Genomic DNA, 24,490 nt, shown 5'->3' on the forward strand with positions numbered 1-24,490 from the left:
CACTATTAACCCTAACCTTGGTGCCTACCAATAACCAGGCAAATATGAAGACAAGACTTAAGAAAAATGAAGAAATATAGACAGCACTGCAAACAAGACTGAAAATATTCACTCTACCAACAGCTTTGAAACCCTAGGATGCTTAGCTAAGATCTTTATGAAAAGCTAATAGAGGATTCTCATTACTGGGAACTATACAAGTTATGATGAGGAGACGGGAAGCCAGGAGGGCAATTTTAGATTTCTACAGTTTGGAACTTCAACATTTTTGAATCTTCATTGAGTTATAAATGTCAGAATCCAGTAACAACCTCATACCAATAAGACAAAACACAAAGGTGGTGTGTGGTGTAGTAGTCTGAAAAAGTGGTTGAAACGCATCTCTATTGAGAGGTGAAGCTCGCTATACCTACTACTTTGAGCTCAGACCAGTTTACCTGGCCTTCAATTGCCTTACCCCCAGAATGTTGCTGTGGTACTTAAGCTCTAACAAGGACCACTTACCGCTCGAGACAATGGTCCACACACCGTAGACTTGATTGGGCTTAGTAACAGACTTTTTAGATAATACTGCTCAATATAAGCAGTGATGAAAATCAATAAAATTGGCCTAACCCGTTAATTGCGTATGCAAGCAAAAGAAAATCATCAAAAAACATTCACAGTGCCAATTATCAATTTGAGCATTGCATGTCACCGTGCCGGCAAGAATAGGTTTCGGTATTAAATCTGAATACAGGAGATAATTTCAACAGAAGTATGGAACTACTACAAATGTAGTTATCTGGCAGCCCCAACACAAGGAGTCTCAATGCAGAATTCTGATTTAATGAAGGAAAAACTTGCCACGAAAATAAATATTTTATTTGTGTATCATTTGTAAACAGAGACCTTAGGGTTAATATATTTACTAAAATTGTGTGCTGCTAAACGTTATCTTTCCTATCACGTAACTTTAAACCCAAAGCTGCTGTATAATGTCATTACAAAACATTTGAAAGGGCCATTTGAAAAGGCCATTTTTTAAGACATCCATTGCTATTTCTTATGAACAAACTGAAAAATAAAATAGAAAACGTAGTTACCTTTCAGAAGTGCGGTAAGAATTGCGACATCAATATCCTGGTGGTCTTCTGATCCTATGTGGAATACTGTGATCTATTAAAAAATATAACACGAACATGATAATCGAGGTCATACAATTACACAAAGAAAAGGTTTACGTTTACTATAAATACTGGCTTGCATCTGTAAGTATCAGATGCTATGCACATTTCTGCCATTTATTGTTGGGTCAGGAAACTTAGAAGTTCTTCTTCTCAAGAGTCTTTTACTTTTCCTCAGGTCTGACTCGAAGACTTGTGATCACGAAACCATGTAGACCTGAAGCCCTGGTGTACAATTTAGAATTATTTGCCAAGTGTGTTGTTTGTGTTCTCATGGAACATATTTACTTATTTATTTTATTCATTTGAAGAGTTTTATATAGCGCTGGCTAGACCCGTAGGTATCAGAGCGCTTTACATAAGGCACAGACAGTTGTACGTTACAAGTATTAAATAGGTTATATACTGATTAAATAACGACAAAAGTACAGTCAAGGTGCAGTAAATAAAAGTCATCTGCATGGAAATGAACAAGGGTAGTGGGGAGGAAAAAAAGGGGGTTGGGAGAGGGGGAGAGTAGTGTTATGAGAGAGGAATCAGGGATAAGAGGGGATGGAAGAACGGCAGACCGGAAAGAGGGAGAAACGTTTGAGGATCGTTGGGAGTGGGGGGTGGGGGGGAATGAGGGGACAGTGGAGAGGACAAAGGATCAACAAGATGGCAGGTCCGGAGGAATCAGCGGAGGTCAGCGACACATTGGCGGGCAGGGTGAAAAACAAAAAGTCATAAAGTCCATAGATGTGACCAAAGGAGCCTGAATTAAAAGTGCTAAAGAGAAGTCAAAGGGTGGTACGCAGTTCAAAAGTCAAAGGCGGGAGGAAGGGAGAAGAGGCGTGCAGACTCGGGACCACTGGGGCATCGGTGAAGGCAATCTGCCAGTCGTGGCTCCCGCGCCCCCTTACCTGGAAAAGGTCTCTCGGGACTTAGAAGTCGGGACGAGGCGCAGCATATCCAGGTAGACAGTCAGCATGGGGAAGCAGCGAGGACTGGCTGGCAGCCGATGGAAATAAAGCTGCGCCAGGGACTGAGATCATCACCCCCAGGAGACTGATCTCCACTGGGAGTTTGTGAGGAGGATAAATCTTTACCTTTCTTGCTCCTTCTCGTATGAGCCAGCTGGTCCACTTTTCCAGGGTCCAGTGCTTCCTCAGTGCTAAGCTGTTTGGCATGAGCCCCGGTGACAACAAATGCACTGGTAGAGATGCCAATTCTCTCTGCATGTGTTCTGAACTCCACTTCAGATCATGCAGACGTTTCCAAATCATTGCCAAACAGACAATCTAAAGGTAGGTGTGGAGAAACTACTCTTTTAGGACCAGTTACCCTGCCCCAGCTGAGATTCACAACTGCCAAGGAATGGTCAGTCCTGACATTGCTAGAGTTAGTCACTTGGTACAACTGACCAAGTATGATCTATTTAGGAGACACAAGTTTCTCTGTCACCATGGTGACATGGCCCCTGTGTCGCTGTAAGCCATTGCTTCCTTTCCATTGATCAAAGGACTTACTAGTAAGGTGGCAAGATCCATGCCACCATCGCAGACAAGAATGGCCTGCATGGGAGTTCTTACTAGGCCAGAACCCACCTTCAAACTCAAGGTTGACCCTACTAATCCATTCGTTGCTGTACTACCACTTGTGCTAGGGGGTGCAGGTGCCTTAGGAGCAGTGGTAGGAGCTTCCTTGGCCTTAGGACAATCAGCATCTCTTGTCCAATGAGTCTTGACTTTACATAAATAACACCAAGGTTCATTTTACCCTGCTTGGGGTTTTCGGACTCACCCCCAGATGCAGATTTTTGGGGACGTTGAGAAGACTCACTTTTGTCTTTGCCCTGATCGCCATCCTTCTCTTGAGATTTAGAAGAACCTTACTCCTTCAGGTTACGTCCACCACCATGGTTTTTCTGCTTAACTGTGGTGCAGACCCATTTGTCTGTCTTACTTCCCAATTCTTGGGGGTAGGTCAGGTAAGAGTCTACCAGGTATTGGTGCAGTAGTCGATTCTGAAAATTATGAAGGATGTGCTCCCTCATCAACAAATTGTACAATCCCTCATAGTCTTGTACCTTGCTTCCATGAAGTCAGCCTTCCAGAACATTAATAGCACTGTCTATAAAATCAACCTAGTCTTGAGTGTGTGCTTTCTCAGAATCCCTGAATGGAACTCTGTACTGATCAGTGGTTAATCCAAACCCACCTATGAGGGCACTCTTCAAAACTGAGTAGTTGTCAGCAACCTCTTCTCTAACAGTGAGGAGCTTGTCTCTACCTTTGTTAGCAAAGGAGAGCCAGAGGATAGCTGCCCGCTGCCCTTGAGGGACCTTCTGAACTTTACAGGCCTTCTCTAATGCAGTGATCCATTATGGAGGTCATCCCCCTTCTGGTAAGTAGTATCCTGCTCAGGTTCCTAGTGTCAAAGGAATTTTCCCTGACTCTAGGGACACTAGTGCTGTCACCATAAGAATCTAGTCCCAACTTCTTCCTAGCCCTCTGGACTTCAAGGGTCTTTTTATCAAGGGCCAACTGTTCTTGCCTGAGCTTGAGTCTTAGTCTCTCACATTTGAACAGGTGGTGTTCCCTCTCTAAAGAGTCCTCCCTCTTGCTAGAGCTGGATGTCCCTAAGGAGTTCCCAGAAGCAATGGAATTAGCAGAGGAGTACCTGGACTTCCCCTGTATCCGCTGTGCCATTCCAGAGGAACATAGGTACACCCTCTGCCTTTTCTGTACTGTTATTTGGTGGGGATCACAGTCTACCAAGGTGGAGTCTTCAGACTCCTCCTGGTCATGCTCAGAATTAGGATCACTAGGGGAAACCGTCCTGACCAATCTTCTTAAGCATCCCCACCCACTTTGTCCTGTTCCTCTGACCTATCAGGATTCTGGTGGTCATCTAGGATAAGCAGCTCAAAGAGATGCTTAGTGGTAGGGCTACTGCCTGTCTTCAACGCACCAGAGGTACACAGGGTCCTTAGTTCCAGGAACTTAAAACCACTATACCTAGAGGACTGGGACCCATTGGGTTCCATAAGTAAAGACATGGTGTCTAGGTGTAGTGTGGTGTCGCAACTACCTACCCTAGTGGAAACTAATCTTCCCAAGTTTAGAGAAATGGTTGTGCTAGACCCTTAACAACCAATCTAAAAGTGCAGTAGAACTTACTGGTCTAAAAAATCTTATATGTGCCTAATGCTACTGATGGTTTTTCAATTAATCCACACCTAGATTAACTGGTAAAACAATGAAGGCTTAGATCCCAACCGCTGCACACCAATGTAGGAGGCAGGTTAAGTATATGGTGTAGGCTTATTTAAGTGAAGCACCCTGCACTAAACCAGACAACCCATATGGTGATTTTAGTGGTCTTAGACAACCATAGAAAGCTCTCCGAATGGTAGCTGTGGAGAGCAACCTTCAGGCTAACTCCAGAAGCAGTGTAAAGCAGTTTGTTTTAACAGTACCAATCATATAGTGTAGGTTAAGTGAAAAAGAACCACACAGTGTAGTTATAAAAATATGTATTTATTATAAACACTCACTAACACATTGCACTATCTCCTCCCTTGAGATATAATCACAATACTTCAACAATAGAACAGATAAGTAGCACAAATACACAGTGGTCTCCAGGGGAGACCCAACTATATACCAATGAAGTGTAATAGGAACCACGACCAAAGTCAAGACTAGACCCAGAAGATTTAGAAGAGCGGGGACCCAAGGAACCACCCAAGTTAAGTACCCAGGAACCCCACGGAGGCCGTGCGCAGAGTGGGAACATGACAGAGTGCTCAATACAAGTCAATAGGGAAATCGCAATTGCAGTTTTCAAGCAGAAGGACCCTTCCCAGAGGACGTTGAAGAAAACCTGTGGAAGATGGAAGGTTGGAAAGTCACCCCTCCAGTGGATACTCCAGGAATCAGGGTACCTACACCAGGGAAGCCAGGTGCATAGGTGTGAAGTGACGTCGGAAACCGCCGTAGACCACAATGGAGAACTTCAGTGAAGGTGCCGCTGGCGAAGAAGGGTAAAGAATCCGGTGGAATCCAAAAGTGAATTCATGAAGTAGAGTACCTGCAAGCAGAGGGGACACAGTCTATGCCACTTGGGAGTGACCTTGTCGTTGCAGCTGTGAGGACCAGGCGATGCTGTGGAAGACCAAGAGCCATTCACAAGCTGTGTCATGTCGGAATTTGAGAGCCAGGAGGTCGGTGTCCAGCGGGAGCACCAACAAGCCTTGGCAGCAGCAACAGACTAAGAAAGAGAAGAAGGTGCAGTATCAGGACTAGCAAGGTCCAAGGGACTAACCACGTGCAGGAGAGAAAGAGCAGTCCGCGAGCAAACAGGGGAGCCCACTGGAGCCAAAAAGACCCACAGGCCCATGGCAAAGGAGTCGTAAGAGGACCTCGAGCAGCTCACCAAGTATGCAGGCCCATGGTTCAAGGGATGCGGTGAGGACGAAGATCTGGTAAGCAGGAGATGCTGGAGCCCGAAGATCTCTGGAGAAGACAGTCAACAAGCCTTGGCAGCTGCAAGTCGACGGGGTGCAGATGGATATTTTTCCAGCGGTTCCGACAAGTGATACTGGCTTCCAACTTGCTGTGAAGATGGTGCAGGCGGGGCGTGGCTTCGCTTGGCTGCGGAATGGCCGCTTGGTAGAGGGGCTCCGCCGGCCGAGGTTGAGAAATCCGGCAGTTATCCGTTCAGGACATGTAAATTGAGGAAATTCTGCTCAGCTGCTGCGGCCGGGTGTGGCCCAATGTTTGCTGGCGGGATTTTGTTGGGTTATTAACCTGTCGGAGCAACATCATTTAGCTGCCGAGGGAGCGCCTACCCCAGAAGCTGAGGACTGTAAGCTAGGACCTGCAGTTGGAGGCAAGGCGGCGCAGGTTGCCTAACGGACGTGCGGCTGCCACCGGAAGTCCGGGAAGCCGGGCGAGTGGGCGGATGCCGTGATCCACGACGGAGAGAGAATGGCCTGAAGGAAGGGTACGGAGACTGGCGGACACAGAGGGTACAAGACGGGCCCCTCCACACATAGTGGCACTATTTATACAAGCGGAGAGTGCCGGTTGGGAACCTCAGCGACACTGAAGATGTGAGACGGCGCTGAGACGCGCAGGGGGAGCGCTGATCTATCGACAGTGGATATTGGCTACAGATACCATCCTGCAAACGGAGGGGACTCCTAATATAATTGGCGTGCAGTGTTAGCCCCGACAAACGGTAGAGAGGTCGCCATTTTGTGACAGGTGGCAGTCTTCATTGACAAGTGTCTGCTGATTCAGTGCAACGCGCCGAAGAGTGGTGCCTATGCAAATTGTGGCAGGTGAGATTCCACGCTCTGAATAGCGGTGGTGGGCTGGGACTGTGCATGAGTCGCTGTGCACAATACACAGAAGCCATACATTGGGGGACGTGAGAAGAGGCTTCTGGAGCTGGAGAAGTGCGGCCCTATTTGTGAGTACTATGGACGAAATTTGGCTTGATCACCGTATCTCTGCCCTCCTCCCCCAGAACCACATATGAACGGGGGTGCACTGGGGTGACGGCCGATGCATTGTTAGTGCTATTTCGGGGTCGCAGCCAGGGGTCAGGACGCGGTATTGGCTATAGCGGTGCGGTTGCCGCCAGCCAGGGTTGTGCATTTTGGTGGCGAGGGCCCCAGCGTAGAGGCTGGAATGAATGTTTGGCGAGGCCGCTGTGCTGCTGCTGTGGAGATCGCATAGAGTTTGGCGGAATACAGAAAGCACTGCCTTTGGATATATCGTGGACGGTGCTGGAGAAGTGCGAGGGGGTCACAAGTAGATGTACGGATGTTCCAGGGACCTCATGATCCTTATCATCGAGACAGCTAAAGAACTAGAGTTGGATATTAAGAAAGAAATTGATGCCCTAGAAACCAAACTCAAATCCTGTGGCAATATAGAAGATGCTATCAAAAAAATAGAAGAGGCTAACAAGGAATTAGAATCATTCAGCGCATATCTTAATAAACGCAAGAACGATAAACTAGCAAAAGATGAACGCTTTTATACCTTGGAAGGGACTTACCCGTATTTAAGACAAGACTTCTATGTTGATGATATCACAGCCACACCTCAAAGAGTTAATAATTTCACAGACTCTTCGGACTCTGAGAATGAAGGCACAAATAGTTACTATGAGGCAGAAAACAACTTTAATCAATATAATGGCCCCCGACCTAAACAACCCCTTTTGTGTCCAACAGGGGCCCACGATGGGGAAGACCCAGAGTCCATTTCCAAAATCAAACCAGAGGTCATTTCCAACAAGCCCATCATCAACAACAGCATCAACACCAACATCCACATCAACACCAACAGCATCAACCACAAGAACCCCAATTCATACGCGAGACTCGCAACCGTCAGTATTGGGGACAAGGGATGTAATCCCGATTTTCAACTTGTCCTCTAGCAATATAGATCCTCATACTGAATCGCTACCATCTAAGGGCTTATCCTATGTCCCCCACTCTCAGGTGAATGTTTTTGAGCTACAGAAAGACATCTCTTTTTTTCGTAAAATCAGGCTAAAAAAATTATTTTCCCTAAATAAAGATACTGATGAGACAGTTCAGGAAATTAGACAACTATCATTGCCCACCACCTTTAACCCTTCATTAGATCAGTTAGGTCCTGAGGTTGCTACCTTTGAACTGGTTGTATTACAGCAACTCGAGAGAGCCTTGAGATATATACCCAAACCTATCTACAATTTAAGTAGAGAAGAATCAGAGTCTCTTAAGAATCTTAGACACAATAATAATTTGGTCATTAAGAGTTGTGACAGGAGGTATTGTTTTGATAGATACCGACAAATACGAACAAAAAATGAGAATTATGCTCTCTGACACCAGTACCTATTCAGTAGTAAGAACTAATCCGCTAATTCCAATATCTAAAAAAATACGTGATCTCACTGCTACAGCCCTCAATGCAGGTGATATTAGCCAAAAAGAATTTGATTTTTTAAACCACCATCAGCACAAAACTGCCTGCATTTACGGTTTACCAAAAATCCATAAGAGCACCATTGACCCCCCCTTACAGACCCATTGTGTCGACGATAGGCACGAATACTGAGCCTCTTTCTAAATTTATTGATTCATTTTTACGTCCTCATATACCCAATATTCCTTCATACATTAAAGATACAGGTTCCATGATAGCTAAAATAGAATATCTATCCTCCGATCCCAGTACAGATCTGTTAGTGACCATGGATATCGAAGCGCCATATAGCAATATACCCCAGCAAGAAGCAATGTCAGCCACTAGCTGGTTTATTGACACTTTTGACATCAGATGTCCTAAAGACTTTCTACTAGACCTTCTTCAAATTGTACTGACTGAAAACATAGTAGAATTTGGCAATACCCTTTATCGCCAAACTAAGGGTGTTAGCATGGGGGCTTCAGTAGCCCCTTCAATTGCCAATATCTACATGGCAGCATTCGAATCGAGGGTCATCTACAATGAAATAGCGCCCTTTTTTGAGTCCATCTCCCATTGGTCCAGATATATCGATGGCATCTTCTTTATCTGGACCAATGGGAGGGACTCACTCTGTGAATTTCTAGAATGGATCAACTTGGCGGATGTGAATCTCAAATTCACTGCCCAATACAACAACCACCAAGTTGAGTTCTTGGATATAGTCATTAAACACCAAAACAATAAACTTGCTGTTGATCTTTTTATCAAGCCCACTGCGAGGAATACCCTCCTCCATTTTAAAAGCTTTCATCCCAGATGCCAGCGAGAAAGCATACCCTTCTCCCAGTTCCTTCGAGTCAGAAGGAACTGTTCCAATCTAGCCGACTATGACAGACAAGCGATTGCAATGCCGCAAAAATTTCTTAGCAGAGGATATCCCCATAGGTTAGTCAGAGATTCCTATAAACGAGCAAGATTTTATGACCGAGACACGTTACTTAAATCGAAGCCACCCACAATAAACAATCAATTAGTCTGCATCACAAAACATTCTACTCTAGACAATACAGTTCGACACATCGTAAATTCAAACTGGCATATTTTGAATTCTAATCCAACTAACTGTAAACTAGATAAACCTATGTTCGCACACAGAAGGAACAAAAACCTTAAAGATATGATTGTACACTCTCATTTTACTGCTAACAATGTGCGTTCAGAATTTGTTCAACGATCTATCGATGATAATTTTCCAGTCAAGGGGACTGTTAAATGCTCATCCTGTAACATCATAACAGGTGAATCATTTGAACACAATGGTTGTCACACCACTGCCAGTGATATGTGGAACTGTAAAACGGCCAATTGTATCTATTTCATCCTCTGTCCTTGCCAACTTGGCTATGTTGGTGAAACCTCCAGACCCATACAGACTAGACTTACGGAGCATCGGTCAGCTATCCGTACTAACAAGAGTGTAGCACCTCTAGTTAAACATTTTGTAGAAAACCAACATGGCCCAGATGATTTCAAATGGCGCATTCTAGAAAAGATAAGACTCCCAAACAGCAAAGGTGGTGATAAAGTTAGGAGAAAGAGGGAAGTCTTCTGGATCTTTTCTTTGGGTACCTTTCAGAAAGGTTTAAATGCCGAGATCCCTTGGGAAAACGCCATAATATAATCCTTATGGTCTTCTGTCACAGTTGTATTTCATATAAATCTACATGCGATTAATATTCGCGAAACCAGCCCCTGCCACATCATGATAATACACAAATAAGTTGACGCCTTGCTGGTTTCACCGTTTGAAGTCATGCAATACTCATATGATTGATTTAGTTCAGTAATATACAGTAACCTTTTTAAGTTAGTAAATAAATAAATCCCCGTTTTTTTCAGTAACTTTTTAAGTTAGTAAAGATATATAAATCCCCACCCTTTTTTGAATAATTTATATACCAATCAACCATATCCTTGGGCGGTATTTACACATTCAAGGCCTATATCCTCTTATTCTCCTTTAAAAATATTGAACAGACCTCAGTTTTTCATCAACGTTTGTTCTTTAATGTTCGCTCTCATTATTATACATTTTGTGATATTTGTTCCAATCCTAATATCACTACTTGCATATTTACTATAGATTTCTGTTTCTATGATCCACCTCTATTTCTAGTTTTACATCTACCCATTTATATAGCAACCTTCTTGCTTCTGCTTTATCCTTTGCCTTATCCCGTTATGGTTTTACTTTGAGCGCCATCTTTGAATGGGTTGTGTGTCGGTTTTTGGTATATATATATCAGTACTACTAACACCTCCTTGCTAACATTGGAGCTTAACCACCGATAACGCATTATATCTACCAACAAGCACCATCTTGAAATGGGCTCTTTTGTTCCATTAATTAAGCGATATTAGTCCGTCGTCGCCTTCTACCAGAGTACACGATCCGGAGGTTTTCGTGCCGTTTCCGGGGGTTTAAATGCAAGCCTGAGTCAGAGCGTTCATTCTTTCTATCGGCGAGGTAACCCCGTTTCCAGTTTTGCAAACTCGCTATAAGTGTACTGGGGATGCCCAGACGTGGGTCCCAGGCACTCCACACCACTGGAGTCAAGCTAGCCGGACTGATGAGGTGTTACCTCAAAACCGGTCCGGTCCTCGGATGCTTGATTCCGTTCTGGGAAGGACATGGCTTTTGTAGTTCGGACTGGACTGTTCCCATGGGGCACAGGGTCAGAGCTGATTTGCATATCGCCATTGTCTAACCCAGGGTGGTGTGGAGTGCAAAAAAACGATGGATTAGGACCCAGATCTTTTGACTGGGTTGAATGTGTGACATTGATCCTCATTCGGTCCATCACCTGTTGTTTTTGCAAACTCGCTATAAGTGTACTGGGGATGCCCAGACGTGGGTCCCAGGCACTCCACACCACTGGAGTCAAGCTAGCCGGGCTGATGAGAGGTGTTACCTCGAAACCGGTCCGGTCCTCGGATGCTTGATTCCGTTCTGGGAAGGACATGGCTTTTGTAGTTCGGACTGGACTGTTCCCATGGGGCACAGGGTCAGAGCTGATTTGCATATCGCCATTGTCTAACCCAGGGTGGTGTGGAGTGCAAAAAAACGATGGATTAGGACCCAGATCTTTTGACTGGGTTGAATGTGTGACATTGATCCTCATTCGGTCCATCACCTGTTGTTTTTGCAAACCCGTTTCCAGGAACAGCACCATCTTGCTGCACGCTCGATTTTCATCAATTACAGGTAAGAGTCAACGTGCGCCCTGCCACTTGAAATGTCACTTCATATTTTTACTCGTTCATAACTAGCCCACTGTAGACTACGCCTATCTAGTAGAATACCTCTTTATATATATATATATATTTTTTTCTTTCTGACTGCAGCCCTGCGATATCCGGAAAATAAAGGCGGCACTACCTGAATATAGACCTTCCTTAATTTGCCACGTAGTATATAAGGTACTGTGTTGTTTATATACTACCGCTTTTTAAACTATCTAGCTGCTAATGTATTATTTACGACTAGCGTTCCGCTAGTAGGTTTTTTCTAGTTTTTGAAAGCATTCTTTATTTTACTTTTCTTTATGACTGCAGTTACAAGCTATCAATCACTAACGGATATATCTATCTTTGTGATGCTACCCGTACCCTATGAAATCAATACGTCCATCTAAACACTAAAGGTAATTTACTATTGTTGCAGCATATTCCTAAACAGCCAGTCTGTAACCCAGTTCCTCTTATCTAGTATGACCAGTTGTTAGAGACATCGTTTTATGTTATTATTCCGGTTCCCTATTCCCATTATGCTTTTTCTTGTTTATCCCATAGTGTTTATTTTACACCAACTTCAGTGGCACTTATTCACATAATTCACTCCTTTGAAGACTTATCCCGCGGCTCTACACAATCCTTGTGTATGTTCCGAATATATCTATATCTTGTATAAGATTACGACAGAGTCTATCAGGTAACTTGAGAACCAGTATGATTTTTAAAAAAAATATTTTTTCTGAGTTAGGTAGTAGTTATTATCAGTTATTAGTGGTTGATGATAAATCCACTATTTTTCTATTTACACAATATCCTCATTATCTTTGATAGGAGACCGCCTGTATCTAACTTAATAAGGGTTGCGACATTAGTATATATAGCCCCTTTCCTGATGTCTTAATAATGATGATTGTGAGATAAAATAAAGTAATCCACACCAGGGTGTCTTGTACCAAGTTCCAATCTATTGCCCTCTTATATCACAGCATCTTGCAATAAAAGGAATTTTGCTAACATAGCCGGCTCTACCACCAGAAATCATATTTAGATTTCCCATTATCATGATATCCATATATATTTCTAACACTAAAAGTTTCCTTGTTAGAACAACCTTATGCTTCCATATAGTTTGTATATCTAGCTGAGAAACTATACAAACCTTCATTCATATATCTGACTGTGTCCGGTCTCTCCATATAACTATAGGTGACTAAGTTAGGTCAGTTTGCCCAGCAACCCATATGACCCTTTGTGTTCAATGTGATTTCATCATAGCTATATTATATAACTGGATGTTTCTATTGACTAGGAATTAGCCTTTATCAAGTGGCTCTTTTTACTGGATATGAGATGATTCTATCTATTGTCTGATGTACCAAGCAAGAATACAATACTATAAATGTAAGTTGTTCTCTGAGTTGAGCACTCAAGAGTGCTATATCGAGGCTGAGACTAATTATCTGTTATTTAAACGTGTGTTTAACATCGTATTGAAAGAGAAAAAAGTATACTGTTTGTTGTATATAAATCATGATCTGTATGCTAGCTAGCTAAGTACTGTACAATTCTCTAAACAAACATTTGTTTATCATCTGACATTAGTGATCAAATTCATAGTCTAGACTTTTCAGGTTGAGAAGACTTTCGAATCTAATATATGTATTGTTAAACTGTCTCATCATTATTTATTTTCCTTTTTTATTCTTATATAAATTTAGCCTCTGTTAAAAATGCTTGTAAAACTTTTTTTATTTATTAGTTAACTGATACAGGTCTTTCTTGTGAATGTATTTCCAGAGTTATCACCAGTGACTCCTGAGGAAGGCGTTTTTACAGCCGAAACGCGCGTCGAGTTTTTAATATAATCCTACAGCAATTTATTATGACGACTTTGTATGAAATGTTTTAATTGTAATGTTTATGATTTACATGTTATGCATTTATTGTGGATATAACCTGTTTTTGTTGTTTGTCTGAATCATATTTTTATCGCATCATATAGTTTCACCTTGTTGTAGTCTCTATATGATTTTTATCTATGTTAATTAAACAGATATTTTTAACATAAATTCACATTCGATTGCTCCTTTCTCCGCTTAGTCTAGACCAATTGCTCACTAACTTTGCTGATGGCCTAGGAATTTTTTCCCACAGAGGTACGGAGCAAGACCAGTTTCCAAATCGGCGCTTCTTGGACCTGGACACCCGGGGATGCTGCAATGTATTGCGCCTGTGTCATAACCAGGCAACCTTCGTGAGAGCTACCCTTGGTGTATGTGTAGCGCTCTGCTCTCCAGGAGACGCTGTCAGTCCACACAAAACTTTGGACCTGCAGGTCGTGTGCCTCCAGATAGTCTATACAGACGGGAGCAGAGTGTCAACATGGGGAAACCAGAGACACGCCAGCCGAAAATCACTTTCGATAAAAAAATCTACCAAATCCACGGAAACTAAGTGCGACTGCCAAGGCAAGTCTGGAGAACACGTTGCGGATCAGCCACCTGACGAGGACATTCGTTCTATGTTCAAAGACCTAAAGTCAAGTCTTCAATGGTTCATTGGCAGAAAGATTGGACAGGATTACGCAACGAGTAATAAAACAAGAGGAGCGCTTAAATGTGTTGGAAACGAGAATAACGGAAACAGAAGAAGTTCAAACGGAAATGGACAGAAAACTGCGAGGTATGGATGGGGTGTTGCAGCTCATTCAACAAAAGAACGAGTTTTTGGAGGCGAGGTCGAGGAAGAACAACATTCAAATTACGGGAATAGCAGAATCAACAGACATTCAGACCATGGAAAAATATATAGAGGAAATGATGTGTGAACTGTTTGGGTCGGACTTATCGGCCATGTTCCTGATTGAGCGTGCACATCGGACGCTGGGTCCTCGACCAAAGCCTGGAGCACCAGCGAGACCCATACTGGCAAGAGTGCTAAATTACAGAGACAGAGACATAATTCTTCGACTTGCAAGGGAAAAAGGGACTATCCAATCCAAAGGAAACAACATAGCGCTGTATCCGGATTTTACACCCAGGTGCAGGCAGCGCGACGTGAATTCCTTCCGGCGAAGAAAATATTTCAGCAGATCGGTACTAGATATGCATTGATCTACTCGGCTAAGCCGAGGGTCCAGGGTCCTGGGAAGCCTACTTTCTTCACGGACGCTAAGGCGACTCTTGCATACGCCAAGCAGATGGCCAAAGAACAAACAAGGGCTCCTCGAATTGATTAAACATCGGACCGGCCATTGAGCGATAATGACTGATGAAGCATGCCAGAGTATTGAAGATGCAGATAAGTGTACACTATGTCTGATATGTCCGGTTTCAATTTGGGTGCACTCTGTAAATGAGATATTTTCACTTGTTCCTACAACCACTGTTTTTTATCAATGCTTGCCTGTGGGCCTGGGTCGCGCAGACGAATGCGCAGGCAAAATTTAGAAATGATATTGGATTGTCTTTACATGTCTTTACCTCGACCACCCTACCAAGAGTGTGGGGGAGTACGCTGGTGGCCTCACGTACCCTAATGGGATGATTCCCTTCAGTTTTTTGTTGTGGATTGTGTGTCTTGGTTGGAGCGGGGATGGGGTGGGACTGTCACAGTCTGATTGGGGGGTTTGTGTGGGTGGAGGGGGCGGGGGGGGGGGTGATTTATTTCTTAGTTCTGTCTGCCATGTCGCAAATCCTAGGGACCAAGTTGCCATTGACTGATTCGCCCTTTAGCATGAGTGTTCATTTGTAGGGGCTCACACGTAGCCAGCCACCGATGCACACTATTGAAGCACAACTGCGTCTTTCGAACTACATAGGAATCCATAAATGTGTGATCTACGTTTGTGATTATGACGGCTGTTAAGTGCCTAACATGGAACATTAGAGGCCTGAATGATAGGAGAAAGAAAAGAAAGACTCATCCACTCTTATTTAGCCAGACATGAGGTAGATATGTGTCTTTTACAGGAGACACTTCTTGCATCACCAGCCATGAGCGCACTTAAAAATACCAGATGGGGCGAGGTGGTTGAAGCCACATACTCTAAGTACTCCAGGGGGGTGGAAATATTGATATGCAGAGGTCTGCAATGGAAGACACATCACACGGTGGTCGACAGAGAGGGTAGATAATGTACTACTACAAGGGACACTTTTCAATACTCCTACCGTGATTGTAAATACTTACGGTCCCAATGTGGACAACCTAGCATTTTTCCAGACTGTGTGGCATAACGTACAATCACTGGGTAAGGTAGCAATACTATGGGGAGGGGACTTCAATGTAGTGTTATCGCCTACTGCAGACAGACGTGGTGCAAATAGGGTACACCATCCCAGGGCAACTGAGGTGCTCTTGGGCATTATAGATGATTTACAATTGGTAGATACATGGAGGACATTACACCCAATAGATAGAGAAGGTACATGTATAACATCACAGAAATGCATGGTCTAGAATAGATTATTGGTTGACATTTCGTGATTTACACACATGGGTTACTGATTACACACACTGCCCCCGCACTTTCTCTGATCACGCGCCAGTCCATATAACACTGCAGGTCCCTCCGCAATATATACAGCCGTTCAGCTGGAGATTTCCGTTACGGCCTTTATTAGATCTTGTGTTCCGGGAAGAACTCAGAATTTTTTTTAGAATTCTTTGAGCTAAACGAGGGAACCGTGGACTCACCAGAGACACTTTGGGAGACCTTTAAGGTGGTTACTAGGGGGCATTGTATGGCATTGAGGAAGGGAGTTTTGAGAGATATACGAGACACCCTTCAATAACTGGAATGCGACATTAGAAAACTTGAATCGAACATTCAAGCGGATCCCTCCCCTGTAGCGAGAGCTGAGTTGAGGTCTAAAATAATGGAATTTCAGGAAGAGGCAGAACAGGAAACAGCCTATATGCCTAAACATGCTCAAGCCCGTAGTTATGGCAAGGGTGATCGAGCTGGGAGTACACTGGCCAATATGCTTCGTCCCCCTAAAGGTTCAGAATACATTACTGAACTGCGCACGGAGGAAGGGGAAATGGCACGGACGGATATACTAGCAACCATGACTCAATTTTATAAATCACTATACAAGTCTCAGGTTGACCCTCCGCATTCAGTCCTAGATGATTACCTAGATACTGTGGCGCTGGCATGGTTTAATGATGGTGCGAGGCAGTATATGGAGCTGCCCATCACGATTGAGGATGTGAGACAAGTGATATCGGGGATGTCCGCAGATAAGGCCCCGGGTGCGGATGGACTCACAGTGGCCTTTTATAAAGAATAAAGTGACATTATTGCCCCCGTATGCTGTAGGTCTTTCAGGAGGTGATGGAGACTGGAGATATCCCTCCCCACCCTTAGAGAGGTCACAATAATAACATTACTGAAATCAGATAAGGAAACGACCAAGCCAGATTCTTATCGTCCGCTATCGTTAATCAACTTGGATGCAAAAATATATGCTAAGCTCCTTGCCAATAGATTGAGACCCATGCTACCGCAGATAGCGCTGTCGGATCAATCTGGTTTTATACCGGGGAGGTCAACGGCACATAACCTCCGGGTCATTTTTGGACTTTTGCACTATCTGGCGCCACATGTAAAAGCAGTGGCAGCACTACTCGACGCTAGCAAAGCGTTCGATTCCCTGGAGTGGAGGTTTCGCTTTGCCTTGCTCACCAGGATGGGTTTCAGCCCCATTTTCATTAAGCAAATTCAGATAATTTATAACAAACCGCGGGCAAGAGTTAAAGTTAATGAACAAGTATCAGACTTGTTTGGCATTACGAGGGGTATGAGACAAGGTTGTCCTTTGTCGCCGCTGCTCTTCGTCATTACGACTGAGCCATTGGCGGTTAGACTGAGACAACACCACACTCAGCATAGTATAGGCTTCACATCGAGGGCTGCTAATATCCATGTTCGCGGATGATATGACAATTTATTTAGTTAACCCTAAGGATAATTTTGATATAGTAATGAGAGAACTACTTCGTTATGGAGGGTTAACGGGGATACAAATAAACTGGGATAAATCTGTGATGCTGCCTCTTACGGATAACACTGAGAAATGTGATACTGAGTTCCCCATCCAATGGACAACGGAAGCAACACATTATTTAGGGATATGGATAAGCAGGTCCACTCAAGAGATATGGTTAACGAATTATGGGAGAGTGGTGGACTGGTTAGAGGACAGGGTGCAACGTTGGAAACAGCTCCCATTATCCCTGACAGGGTGCATTGCCATTACCAAGATGGTGGTACTTCCAAAGTTGTTATATATGTACATAAATATTCCTATGCCACTAAACACTCATTTTTTTAAACAAAGTCGCTCCATTATGCTGGACTTGATATGGGCGGGAAGACAACCCAGGGTGTCCTGGAATCTGCTGACTTTACTGTTCTTTCAGGGCGGATTGGCGCCTCAGACGTAGAACTTTATGCCTATAGTGCTCAACCACAATATCTCCATTACTGTCAACATCCCATCCCATCCCATATCAGCCACATGTGGCTATAGAGATCGACAGGACTGTGCCCACTCCATTGGAGGTTGCAGTATATCACCCCTATAAGCATCCAAATTCGGAAATAGACACCGTGGAAACCTTGAAGTGGGCTTGGTCGCGTATTGCAAAAAGAGCAGGATGCAAAGAACTGTACGCACCATCCATGCCGTTGGGGGGTAACCCCACCTTGTGGCTACTGACGAACAAGTCAATTACAGAAAGGGCACGTACTCATAACTTGGTGCTGAACCGGGAACTGTTCCCAGATGACAAGTGTTTTACTCTTCAGGACTTGTGTGACTCGCACCCACCTATAGCATCGGACATGTTGCTATATTATCAGTTCAGAGCGACATGCCGGGCTAGGTATGAACGGTTTCCAAACACCCCGGAACCACTTCCGGCCTTAGAAAATGTACTGGCAAACAAATCCCCTCAAATTAATAACGAGAATATACTATATAACCCAAGAGCTGTCACCCATAATTTCTTGCACATCCAAGGCGGAATGGGAGAAGGAGATAGACATTTCAATTACTGACAAACAATGGCAGTTTAGCTGCACACAGCTAGAACAGCTCTCTCCTAACTATAGGCTATATCTCATACACTTTAATTTCTAACACAGGGTGTATTGTACCCCGTTGCAATGTGTAGAAGGAGGTTGATGTCTGATTCATGTTGCTGGAGATGTGGAGAATTGGATGCTTCGTTAGCTCATCTATCCTGGTACTGCGGGCCGGTGGCGCAATCCTGGTTGGAGATTTTTCAACACATTAGTAATATTACCAACGTCCAATTGCAGCCAAATCCATTGTTGGCCCTATCGGGGTTTGTAATAGAAATCCTGAAAAGTTTGCGAAAACTGGTGGCCATGCTGCTGTTATTTGCAAAATGTCAGGTGGCGATACATTGGAAAAGGGACCGGCCAGCGGATGTAGCTAGTTGGATTAACGCGGTTATATACTGCAAAGATCAGCTGTCGAATTATTGGGAACTGATGAGACTGAGATCTAGAGCTCCAGATATATGGAGACCTTTTGTAACTTGGCTGGCTCGGATTTCTGTAGTGTTCCAGAAGGTGAGGGATAGACTGGCGGAAGGTCTGTGGTGCGCTCAGGAGTGGTGTGGATTGTTTCTCTTTAGGGCAACAGTTTGGCGCAACATATGAATGGCTGGGTGCGACTTCCCAAGTGATTCGCATGATGTGGTGGGGGGGCAGTCTGTGGTTACGTTCATTTGGAGACATGGCAGGGGTGAAGGGGGGGGGGGGGGCTGTTGTATTTTGTTTATTTGTTGGATAGAATAGCCACACTAGGTGGCAGATAAATATGATCATATAAGAAATGGATAACATACGTATAGGAATCCTTGGATTGCCGCCGGACCCCCGGGTTGTCTGTGTAAAGGCTATGTTTTAAAATCCGCCACATTATTATTGCGGCCGGCCCCAGGGTTGTAGGCCAGACGCTGTGTATTTTATGCTAATTATAATTTTAAAAATGTAAAAAAAGAAGATGGTGCAGGCGGTTTCAACGAGAGATACTGGCCGCAAACTCGGTTGAAGACAGTGCAGGCATCGAGGGAATTGCAGAACCACCACCTGTGTTGCGGAGCTTTTCGAAGTCCGTGGGACGTCAGAAAAAGCAGACCGGTCCAGCTTAGTTGCGGTGCCTGTGGATGCAGGGGAGTGACTCCTTCACTCCAAGGGAGAATCCTTTGTGTATCTTGGATGGCCACAGGACTGGAGAAGAACCTGTATGGAGCACAGGCACAGACGACGCAGAAGAATGGCAGGACGACGAGATCAGGAACAGCCGGAGTCTTCCAGATGCAGTCTTGTTTTCCAAAGAAGTCCAACGTGCCCAGACAGTTGAAGATTAAGTGGTTTTGAATCTGAATATTGACCCACAATAAATGTGACGAGCCACCCACAGGTAAGCCCTTAAGTACCATATGGAAAGGGTTGGGTTGATTCAGGGGTCAATCCTAGAGACAGGGCTGGACAGAGGGGAGGATATTTACTGCCATGTCCTTTGCCCAGTTTCGCGCCAGAGCGGGAGCCAACGGCTCCCTGAACTGGTTCCAAATGAAGTATGCAAGGAGGGCATCAAATGTGCCCTGCATAGCAGTCTGATGGCAATGGCAAGTGCCCCCACCCCAGCCCAATACACAAAGTCCTTTCTGGGAGGTGGTTACTCCTCCCTGCAACAGGACACCTTTTTTCTACCTTCCCCTTCTCAGGCCTGGCTCAGCAGCTGGAGAGCAGATTTGTGTCTGTGGTCGGCAGCAGCACTAGCTTGCTCTTAGACCCTGAAAGGCTAGTACCAGGAATACAGGGGGGCTCCCTAGATGAGCCCCCCAACACTGGAATCTGTAATGGGTTAGGATTCCAACATGTTTGATACCAAACATGACCAGTTTAGGTGCAGCTAATATATAGTAAGACATCTCGTAATTGACTTGATGTCCACTATATGTCTAAAATGGCTGACTGCAGTTACAAACCTGGGAGAATAAACTCCTACATTTGAAGGGGGTGTCCTGCTCATACAGGGCACTCTCACACTTATAACCAAGCACCCTGTCTTCAGAATTGAAAGGCCTACCTTAGGGGTGACTTATAGGTTTTAAGTGCAGTGACCTTAGATATAAGGAAACTTGTATCTGTTGAGAGTGGTGCTACCACTAGCTCCCTTAGGCTGCAATGGCAGGCCGGTAGTCACAGTTTTAGTGGTCTCTCATGGGTGACATAATACATGCTGCATACCATGGGAGACCTCTGGTGTACCTATGCCCTGGGTACCTTAGTACCATATACAAGTGACTTAGAAGGGTACACTAGTGGCCAATTAGGAAGGTACAAGAGTACTTACCAGGCTCAATTTAGCGAGAGCGCACAGTGACTGGGGTCCTGATTAGCGGGATCCCAGTCAAACTAATCAGAAAAACAGATGGACACCAGCAAAAATTGGGGGTAACCATAAAAGCAGATCCTACTTTCCTATAGAAAGTACCGGATGACACAATATTGTGCCAGAATTGGTGGAGTGCACACCAAATGAGTGATAAGGAAGGGTTTACTCACGTAGGGCCCTGCTGGGTGCTTTGGAGAAAAGAAGTCATGGGCTTGATAAAATAAAATGACCAGAGGGAGAAACAATCTCGAAGGAGTCACTCTGGAACTTCCCCTAGTGAGGGGAAGGCCTCACACTGGCACTTAAATAGAGCATTGTAACGTGTAATCATGGGCAACGCTACTGAAGGATAATCCAGATAGAGAGAATACACATGATACTGTGTCTGGAGGGGAAGATGTGGGCCGATATGGCAGAAATGCAAACATCACAATCCTGGAATGAGGGAGGGTGAAACAGGATACAGCGAAAGTGAACCTGGACTCACCCTGGATTAGGAGGCCACAATCTGACAGAGAAACAATTAGGGCCAGATTAAGAGCCTCGCAGTCCTAGGACCACCAAAATCATGGTGGCATGGCAGTGGCGGATCCAGACACTGCTGCACCAGTGTTCAGACCACCCGATTATGACTCGGACCATCGGACCGCACTAGGGCCGCCAGCTCTGCCAGGGATCGGCCGTTCCCTGGCATAGGAGCGGCGGTTAGAGGACGCAATATTCTTGGTCCTGCCAAGCATATTCAGAGTTTTCTTTCCCCAAGCTTTTCATGGTGGTTCCACCACCATGAAAAGCCTGATGGAGAGGAAACAAAGGGAGCCCTACAGGAACCCCGTTCCTCAGAGATATGTGGATGCACACAGGTTGGCGTAACAAGTACCTCCCTGCTGCATGCACATAGGTTCATGCACCTCATGGACTTTCAAGTCCATGTTATGCAGGAACCTTGTGAGGCATTCCTATTGCGATATCCTTTTAAAAACGCACCACTGCCTTTTAAAGGGCACCGCAGGGGTAACCACCACGCCACCCGCCCGACCACAGAAAAGTAGTAAGCTGGCAGGCGGCGACCTTCGGTGGAGGGGTCTTGCGGCGGTTTGCTTCACCGCATTTCTGTAAGGTTGTACTAAGGCCCTTAGGCTCCATAACATGCAGAAACGCACTAAGTGCCGGGTGTGTAAGGACGCGTTAGTCTGTGTCAAAATTGGTAACGCGGGCCAACAAACTCAGCCTCACAGGGTGGATGCAGGATTGTGCGAGGCATGCTCACAAATGAGTATATGTGGCGTTGTGATGTGCGCAGCGTCACTGCATGACGTAACAAGGCAGCGTTGGAGAAAGCGGAGCACAGATCATCGTGCGACTCGAGGTTGCTTTGCAATGTCTAGCTCGATGTTGTGCAGGATCGCCATCCAATCGGATGAATACAAATGATTAGAAAAGGGGGCGAGGGTTAGTTAATGGTATGAGATATTGTGCACTCCCAGAAGAAAGAAGGCAGGAGAATAATGGGGGCAGCTAAGATTATGCTGATAGTATGTAACACTACTTATGGTTTATTCACTTGGAAGAAAAGTCTCCGGACAAGATTTGCTAACAGTTGAACTGGTATGCTAAATTTACAACGCTATCATTACATCAGGAGTCATTAAATCGTGAGTTTTTAAATCACTGAAAGGGTTTCTACCTTCACATTGTTAGTCACTACACCACTGGTAAATTCTAGTCATTTAAATTAACTGTACTGTACGATATTGATAAAAACGATACCAATGCTTATAATGTCAGGTCCATCCCCTAGATAAGCGCAACACCACAACAATGGTCCAATGAAATTGGCCCCAACAAAGCACACATGGCTAGTGGGGTGCGCGCAGTCCCAAAACACCATCAAGTCAGATGCCACATGACACTCCGCCAATCAGGGCAAAGCACACACAGGCATCACGCGCCCCTCATGCCGGACATCTGGACGCATTACCTACTGGCGCACATGTCCACACAAGGTCGAGGCCCACCTGCGCTTGTTATCAGGGGTCTTCAATTTATGACTCCACAGACAAGGCCCGCATTCTTTTATCAAACACCCAAAACTGTATAGAACTCCCTCAGACTGACTGAACTTTGAGACAGGCCTCAGACCCCTTTTTATAAGCTGTACTCCCGGTCAAGTGTTAAATTAAACAGCTGTTCCTGTGTTGCCAAACGCCTCTTGTCTTTAGCTTTTTCGAGGTAAATTTATATTCGAGGAACATTTTCGCGAGCCAAATATGAGAGATTGGTACCTCGAGACCGACTGCAGCCAAAAGAAAGGGACCCCGCCCGTATGGATTCACATCTGCGCAGCAAGGAAGGCGAACCAGTGTCGCAATTGATTAGAAGCTCTTATGAATCCAAGGGGCAAAGGTCCGTCCTGAAGCCGACATCAGATGTTAAGAGACCATATCTTCTTATTATTGTTCATTTGCAAATCGCAACGTTAACCTGACACGCATCTTAGCGTTATCGTTCTTCCTCCAAACAGATCAAAGGGCTGGGATAAATGGTACAGACTCCACCCTAAAATGTATTTAGGCTAGAGCCAGGATTTTTGGTCCTTCCTAAAACTGAGTAGGTCTCTGTTTCTTCTAAGGGAGATGGGCTCCCACTCCTACCCTTGTTTTCCTAAACCTGGGTACATGTAGTAGGTTAGCTGTGGATAATTTCAGCCTCCTTGCCGGTTCATAGTAGGTACATTTATCCTGTAAGAGTCGCAGTCCAGATTCATTTAGAGCTTTATGGACTATGCACATTGCTTTAAAAATGCTTCTCTCTTTCACTGGTAGCCAGTGCAGTTCTTTTAAAGTTTCCTTTACAGAATCAAACCACAATTTATTCAGGACTAGTTTAGCTGCCAGTACCGGTGTTCTAAGAAGTCTTTCAAGCAGAAAATGAGGGATTCCCAGTAAGAGGGCATTACAATAATCAATCATGTTTAGTATTGTATACTGCACCACCAGCTTTCTTGCTGGATGTGGAAGCAAGGGGACAATTTTATGTCAAGACCAGAGGCTAACACTATTGCAATCTTCTTTATTTTGCTACCGCACTGGCACTTTAAAAAACTTATGACACTTCAAAAGGAAAAATTCCAACCTAATAAAAAGCCTGAACACACTGACTCTTACTTCTTTTTTTGGCTGCCGCAGATCAGATAAGTTTAACTGCTTGATTATGTTGAATATACAGCGTGGTAAGACTGGTGTTGTACACCTGTATGATTGGGGTTCCGACGTACATTCATGGTAATGTCTGGTCTTGCTGAATTTTTAACTCAAGTGTGATCTTGCCGTTTTGCCCTTTATGCACGGTTTGTCAGACCAGGACTGTTTGCCTGGTTTGTGTTAGTTCTTGCATATTATTCGTCTGACATGTTGTGGAATTGAGTAATTCATTTTGGGTGACATAACTTGCCTTATTGCCTGGGTGGCGGTTGGGCACGAGATCCGAGACTGTCCTTCGTCGCTTAGACGTGTGAAGCCTGCTGTTCGTTCTCGCGCTGACAACCATTGTAGGTCGGTGGACCTTGTTTGAGGGAAGTCTTGGCTTCGGACCGAGTCTTCCCGACCTTCGCTAATTACAA

General features: G+C 44.6%; 1 protein-coding gene across 1 annotated transcript in view; it reads right to left on the minus strand.

Annotated features, from left to right (window-relative positions):
* LOC147733678 (transient receptor potential cation channel subfamily M member 7-like) overlaps window positions 1–24,490 on the minus strand; it is a 1,990,815-nt gene that overhangs the window by 1,447,119 nt on the left and 519,206 nt on the right. The window contains exon 10 of the mRNA XM_086958252.1: window positions 1,086–1,158. Coding sequence (XP_086814378.1) covers window positions 1,086–1,158 — 73 coding nt within the window. The remainder of the gene's footprint in view (window positions 1–1,085; window positions 1,159–24,490) is intronic.

Source organism: Lissotriton vulgaris, chromosome 2_1 (genome assembly GCF_964263255.1).
Source record: "Lissotriton vulgaris chromosome 2_1, aLisVul1.2, whole genome shotgun sequence".
Classification (NCBI taxonomy): domain Eukaryota; kingdom Metazoa; phylum Chordata; class Amphibia; order Caudata; family Salamandridae; genus Lissotriton; species Lissotriton vulgaris.